Source organism: Calonectris borealis, chromosome 3 (genome assembly GCF_964195595.1).
Source record: "Calonectris borealis chromosome 3, bCalBor7.hap1.2, whole genome shotgun sequence".
Classification (NCBI taxonomy): Eukaryota; Metazoa; Chordata; class Aves; order Procellariiformes; family Procellariidae; genus Calonectris; species Calonectris borealis.
The window spans coordinates 99996041-100003008 of NC_134314.1; the positions used below are offsets into that span (position 1 = coordinate 99996041).

The 6968-nt window shown below is 59.3% G+C and overlaps 1 protein-coding gene across 1 annotated transcript; it reads left to right on the forward strand.

Moving 5' to 3' along the window:
- Positions 1-1902: 1902 nt before the first annotated feature.
- ZFP36L2 (ZFP36 ring finger protein like 2) lies at positions 1903-6174 on the forward strand. Its single transcript, XM_075146934.1, has 2 exons — positions 1903-2191; positions 2792-6174. The coding sequence occupies exons 1-2, from the start codon at positions 2141-2143 to the stop codon at positions 4235-4237; spliced, it is 1497 nt and encodes a 498-aa protein (XP_075003035.1). The 5' UTR covers positions 1903-2140; the 3' UTR covers positions 4238-6174.
- Positions 6175-6968: the final 794 nt, after the last annotated feature.

Sequence of the window (6968 nt, forward strand, 5' to 3'; positions counted from 1 at the left end):
GGGAGCGGGCACTAGGGGGTGGCAGATCCCCGCGCAGCCGCCTCCCGCCCCGCCGGGCGGGTTTGCAGCCGGGAGGCGGGGCGGGCTGGACGCCGGGCCGGCAGCAGGGCGGCTGCGCCGCTTGCAACAACGCCCGGCGAGCGGGGGACTTGCCCAAGTGCAGTGCTGGGACACGGGAAGAAAGGAGGTTTGGGCTTTTTATCCCCCAGCTCCTCGTCTTTCCCGGGCGATTTTTCGATCTCCGTTGCTAAGCTCGGCCCTAACTTGGCAGGCCCGGCTTCTTCCTCCGCGGGTGGCGGCTGGCAGGCGGTGCCCGGGGGCGTGCAGCGGAGCTGCCGGTGCCCCCGCGCCGCAGCCGGGCCCGGGCTGCCGGGGGGGCGCCCGGCGGGTCCCGCCTGCTGCCCCTGCGGCCTCGAGAGGAGGAGGAGGAAGAGGAGGAGGAGGAGGGGAGTAACCAAATGGGAGCGTGAGCCGCATGGCGGCGGGGGGGCGAGTGTGAAAACCCGAGGCGAAGTGCTCCAATAACCCCCAACCCCCGCCCCCCGAAGTTGCTTCCCTTTGGAAATGTGTTTTCAAAGCGCAGGGCTCCTGCTGACGTGGTCAGATTTGCACCCTTGGGTTTCCAGGGCCTGGCATCCCGGCTCGGAAGCTGAAGAGGATCAAACGCCTCTGCAGGCTTTAGCAGCAATAAAACTTTGCACGTCCGTCCGTTTTCCCCTTCCCATTTGTCCCGGGGCTGAGCAAACGCGGAAGGGGACGGGGGGGGGGGGTAGCGGCGAGGGGGTGCGGAGCCGCTGCCGCCGCCGCCGCCGTTCCCACGTCGTGTTTGCGCAGCCTTATCGGCGCGGCGGGGCGGGGGTGTTTTGCACGGCGGCTCCCGGCCCGCCTTGGACGGCAGCCCGCTCCCGGCCCGGGGAAGGAGCCCCGCCGGCAGGGCCTTGCCGCCGCCTTCGCCCTCGCCCCGGCGGCGGGGGGCAGCCCGGCGGGAGGGCTCCCGGGGCGGCAGGCGGGGGCCGCGGCGGGGCTCGGCGGCTCACAAGACCGTGGCGGCTGCCGGGCCGCGGCGGGCGGTGCAGTGTGTAAGGGGTGAGCGTGAGAGGGGTGCACGGGAGGACGGGGAGGGGGCGATGCGTGGGGTGGGGGGGTCGCACATCAGCCCGGCCGGTGCAGGGTTAACGCTGCCTCGCCTCCGCCCCTGCCCGCCATCCTCTCCCAAACTCCGGGCAGAAAGAAAAACAAAACAAAAAAAAAACCGAACTCCCCGAACGAGGGGGGGCGGCGGGGCGCGCAGCCCGTGCCCAGCCGCCGTCCCGCCGGTCGCACCGGGGCCGCGCGGGCCCGACCTTTGTTTCAAACCAATTACGTGGCAAAAGTTTATTTTCGCTGGGGCGGGAGGAAGAGGTGTCCCCAGCCCCGCCGCGCCTCTCCCACGGCACTGCGCGCCCGCCTACGCTCGGCGGCAGCCGCCACCCGCCCGGGGAGGCTGCGCGGCGGCTGCGCGGGCAACTCCCGGCCCGCTGCCGGGGGCTGGGGCCGCAGCGACCGCGGGGGCGCCGGGCGTTTGGGGAGGGGTGCGAAGAAGGGCGCTTGGCAGGGGCCGAGCCCGTGCGGCGCCCTGCTGCTCTGTCTCGCCCGGTTCCGCGCCGGGAGCGGCGCCTGCCCCGCTCCCCCCGCCCCGTCCCAACCCGCCCGCGCTGCCCCCGCTGCAGGCGCACCCGGCTCGGGGGTACCGGGGGCTGATGGCGGGCAGCACAGCGGGGCCGCCGCTCCCCGCCAGCCCGCCCCGCCGCTCCCGGCCCTCTGCAAAACTTGGGGCGGCCCGGCCGGTGGGTCGGGCCGGGGCGGGCCCGTCGGGCGGCGCGGGGCGGGCGGAGCGGGGCACCGCCCCCGCGGGCCGCGGCGGCGGCGTTTATATGGGGGCGGCGCGGGGCGCCGCGGAGTTCCCGCAGTTCGCCCGCTGCTGTGCAGCCGCCGTCGCCGCCTCGGCCCGGCACCCGCCGTCCCGCCGGGAAGGAGACGGGACCATTTCGGATCTCAAGCAAACGGCCCCCTCCTATCTAGTCGTGGCTTTTCCAAACCCTCCGAGGAGAGCGGGATCTTTCGGTCCTTCCTGTATTTCCGACCATTACAGGATCTAGAAATGTCGACGACACTTTTATCTGCCTTCTACGACATTGACTTCTTGTGCAAGGTAGGGAGGAGCGTGATTCCCCCGGCGCCCGGTGCCGCTGTTTGCAGGACGGCGCTCCGGGCTGCTCGGGCCGGGGGACGGAGCTTGCCCGGGACGGGGTGTGCGGCTGGCTCGTCGGGCGGGTCGCTGCCTGACAGCCGGCCGGATGAAAGCAGCGCGGGTCCTGCTGCCCGGCGGCTGATGCAAGGCTGCGCGCCTCGGAGAGGCGTGCTGCGCCCTGGCTACGGGGGCTCTTGGGGAGGGGTTTCGCTGAAGCGGCAAAGGCGCCGAGCTGCTTTGCACGCTGTTGCGCTGCCGAGAGGAACTTTTTTAAAAGTTGGGCATGCAGCGAAGCCTGCGAGGGGCTTCTCCCCGGCTGTGCCCCGCTCGCCCCGGCGCGCCAGCCCTTGCAGCAGAGCCGCTTTCGGGGCCGGCTGGGCGGCGCGACCCTCGCCCCGACCCCCGCGGTGCGCCCGCAGCGCCCGGCGGTGCCGCGGAGGGGGCGCTGGGCGGCCGTGGGAGGCGCGGCGGTGGGCCGGCGGTCACCCTGCAACACCCTGTCTCTCTCCCGCTCCCTGTCTCCCCCGCCCCCTCCCTCCCCCCCTCCCCCCGCCCCGGCAGACGGAGAAGTCCCTGACCAACCTCAGCAGCATGCTGGACAAGAAGGCCGTGGGGACCCCGGTGACCCCCCCGAGCTCCAGCTTCGCGCCGGGCTTCCTGCGGCGGCACTCGACCAGCAACCTGCCGGCGCTGGCCGGCGGCTCCAAGTTCCCCAGCCCCACCGGCTCCAGCTCTTCCTCCACCACCTCCTCCTCCTCCTCCTCCTCCTCGTTCGGCAGCCTGAAGGAGACGGGCTCCGGCGGAGGCGGCAGCAGCAGCCCCACGGCCCTGCTCAACAAGGAGAACAAGTTCCGGGACCGCTCCTTCAGCGAGAACGGCGAGCGCAGCCAGCACCTCATGCAGCAGCTCCAGCAGCAGCAGCAGCAGCAGGCGGCGGCGGCGGCCGGCAAGGGGGGCGGCTCCGGCGGCGGCGGCGGCGGGGCCCCCATCAACTCGACGCGCTACAAGACGGAGCTGTGCCGCCCCTTCGAGGAGAGCGGCGCCTGCAAGTACGGCGAGAAGTGCCAGTTCGCCCACGGATTCCACGAGCTGCGCAGCCTCACCCGCCACCCCAAGTACAAGACCGAGCTCTGCCGCACTTTCCACACCATCGGCTTCTGCCCCTACGGCCCGCGCTGCCACTTCATCCACAACGCCGACGAGCGCCGCCCGGCGCCCGGCGGGGGCACGGCCGCCCCCCCCGCCGCCGCCGCTGCCGCCCCCGCCGCCGGTCCGCACCACCACCCGCACCATCCGCCCCCGCACCCCGCCGGCAGCACCGGCGACCTCCGCGCCTTCGCCCCCCGCGACCACCCGCTGGGCGGCGGCGGCGGCGGCTTCGGGCACCCGCGCGGCGGCGAGCGGCCCAAGCTGCACCACAGCCTGAGCTTCTCCGGCTTCTCCGCCCACCACCACCACCACCACCACCACCCGCACCCCCACAGCGCCGCCCCGCCGCCGCCGCCGCCGCCCGGCGGCCGCCTGGACGCCGCCCTGCTGGAGAGCCCCGGCGGGTCGCGCACGCCGCCGCCGCCCGCCTCCGCCTCCTACTGCGAGGAGCTGCTCTCGCCGCCCTGCGCCAACAACGCCTTCGCCTTCTCGGGGCAGGAGCTGGGCAGCCTCATCGCCCCGCTCGCCCTCCACACCCAGAACTTCGCCGCCGCCGCCGCGGCCGCCGCCGCCGCCGCCGCCTACTACCGCTGCCAGCAGCAGCCGCCGCCGCCGCCGCCCGGCGGGGGCTGCCCGCCGCCTCCCGCCTCGCCGCCCTTCAGCTTCCAGCCCCTCCGCCGCCTCTCCGAGTCGCCCGTCTTCGACGCGCCGCCCAGCCCCCCGGACTCCCTCTCCGACCGGGAGAGCTACCTGAGCGGCTCCCTCAGCTCCGGCTCCCTCAGCGGCTCCGAGTCGCCCAGCCTGGACTCGGGCCGCCGCCTGCCCATCTTCAGCCGCCTCTCCATCTCCGACGACTAGGGCGGCCGGGGGGCCGGGGGCCGGGCCGCCGCCGCCCGGCCCCGCCGCTGCCGAGCAAGTAAGTTAACGAGCGAAGAAGGTGAAGCCGTTTCTTTTTTTTTTTTTTTTTTTTTTTATATATCTTATCTATCTATATATACACCGAGAGCTGAACAAAACAAAAAACAAAAAAAGCATTTTGCAAAAGGGCAAATGACACGAACTGAACAAACCTATTTTTATAGAGAGACCTTGGAAGAAGGGGATTTTTGTTTTGGGGTTTTTTTGTTGTTGTTGTTCTTTGGAGACAAGTTATGATATGCACCAGCAGCAGCCATTCCATCTGTGTTCAAAAAAAAAAAAAAAGAGCGAGCATTAGAAAAGACACCACCAGAAAGCAACAAACAATCCGGGGAGCGCGAGTCCTGCCTGTCCAGCTCCTCCAAACCTTCAGACACACACAAAAATAAGTTACAAACTAGTTTTTCAATCCAGTTCAAATAAAAACACAGAACATACTAAACCTATAAGCTTTTTTTTAAAAAAAAAAAAAAGAAATATCCAACATCCTGCCAAGAATATGCCTTGATAACAACCTTCTTTTTTTATATATCTATATATTATTATTATAACATGCTAAAACCTTCATTCCAAAGTTTAATATTGGTTCCATTGCCACCACTTAGTGGATGTTTGGCTTAGAACAATTTTTTTTGTTGTTGCTTTATTTGGAAGCACTCAACTGAGTTTAGTTTGTAATTGTTGGAGAATAACTGCTGATTTTTTTTTAATTTTTTTTTTTAGCTGTTTGAGTTGATTGCATGAATGAGTCACTGCACACAACTCAATATGAAACTATTTAACTTATTTATTATCTTGTGAAAAGTATACATTGGTAATTTGTTCATACTGTATTTATCGGGTATGATGAAAAGCAATAGATATATATTCTTTTATTATGTTTAAATTATGATTGCCATTATTAATCGGCGAAATGTGGAGTGTGTTCTTTTCACAGTAATATATGCCTTTTTGTAACTTCACTTGGTTATTTTATTGTAAATGAGTAAAATTCTTAATTTAAGAGATTGTATGTAATATTTATTTCATTAATTTCTTTCCTTGTTTACGTAAATCTGAAAGATTGCATGGTTTCTTTATAGAAATCGGTCTCGATGCTGTGGAAGTAGTTTGAGGAATTTCTATGGGTTTTTTTAGAATGTAAATGGTTGTAGCCCGTCCGAGTTGAAAAACAAACAAACAAAAAAAACCAACAAAAAAAAAAAGACTGACTTAGCAATCAGACTTCAAAGTGGCAAATCTAATTCAGACTTGTGTAAAGTAACCAAAAAGTATTTTTTTGTTGCCTAACTCCACCAATCACACTGTGATATAGTCCTAAAGTATGTAGCAATAATTGGGGGTCCCAGTATTATGTCTCACAGTGCCTTCTTGAGGGTCCATGCTTGCCTTAAATATCTCTCAACCAAATAAGTATTTTTCTTAATGCTTGAGATAATTTGAATGTAGGGATGGGTTTTAACTACAGCAAAATTTCGCCACTCTCTATTTTATAAGAATGGAGGCTATCTTTGGATCTGAAACTTTATACAGTACCTGAACATATCTTGTTTAATTGAATTCCAAAACTTGTAATTTTTTTTTTTCCTTATGTAGAAGTCGGGAGTTTTCCAAAACTTTCCTGGACGGTGGATGAATGAGCAGTAGCTTAGTTTTGTTTGTACATAGGTACAGATTGAGCACTATGTACTCTTTTGGACTACTTTAACAGAAGTATGTTTTGAATGTAACTAAAGGATAAGTCAACTTGAGTTGTAATATATTTTTCGGGAGTCAGTTCACTACAAATTGTGTGAGACTGTAAACTTTGTACTGTAAATGTTTTGTAGTTCTCCCAATAAAATTTTTTTGGAAAAAAAAAAAAAAAAGGAAGAAAAGTAGCCCTTCAAACTGTTGAAGCCCTGTCTGCCAGGCAGCCAGTATTTCTTGCTGAACACCACCACACCCCCCCAATCACAACTATGCCTAGCTACAGATTAACCAGTTTGCACCGCAGCTCCAGTCCACTCCTGCAGCAATCACTGGTCGGTGGCCAAAGCTAATAAATGCTTCCAGAAGGTTCGGGAGTATAAGCGTTAGCCGTGTACTGTATCCTGCTGCTTTTTTTTTTTTTTAATTTCTTTTTTTTAGAAAGAGGGTAAAGGATCAAACCTTTGCTGCTGGTAGCTTAACAGCTGGAGTGGAAAAATCTAGTAATGGCATTTATCAATCGCATCGCTTACGGGGATGTATGAGCGTGCCATTAGCCTTCCCGGCTGGTTTGGGCTAAGGAGGAAATGGCAGTTTGGGTAATAAAAAGGCACAATTAAGGTTTACCCTTTGTCCCAAAAGCTTTGTTCCTCTTCACTCGCAGGAATGCGGACTTCTGCCTCAACGCTCCCATCGCTCAGCCGAGGGCATATCGGTGTTAATCGGGCTAGCATTAAATGTGTTAATCAGTTTTCAGGGCTTGGGTTTTAAACAAATTACCTTTCTGAGGGCATATTCATATAAAAAATACTCGGCAGCATGAGGATTGTGTGGTCATTAGCGCTGGAGGAATTTTCTTAGCTAATAACTCCACAGTTTGGTCCCTTATTCCAATCAATCCCTTCAACTTTAAGTCATGGTTTCTACCAGCTTATTTTTGTTCTTTTGTCATACTAATAATAAATGTTGTTAACATTATGGC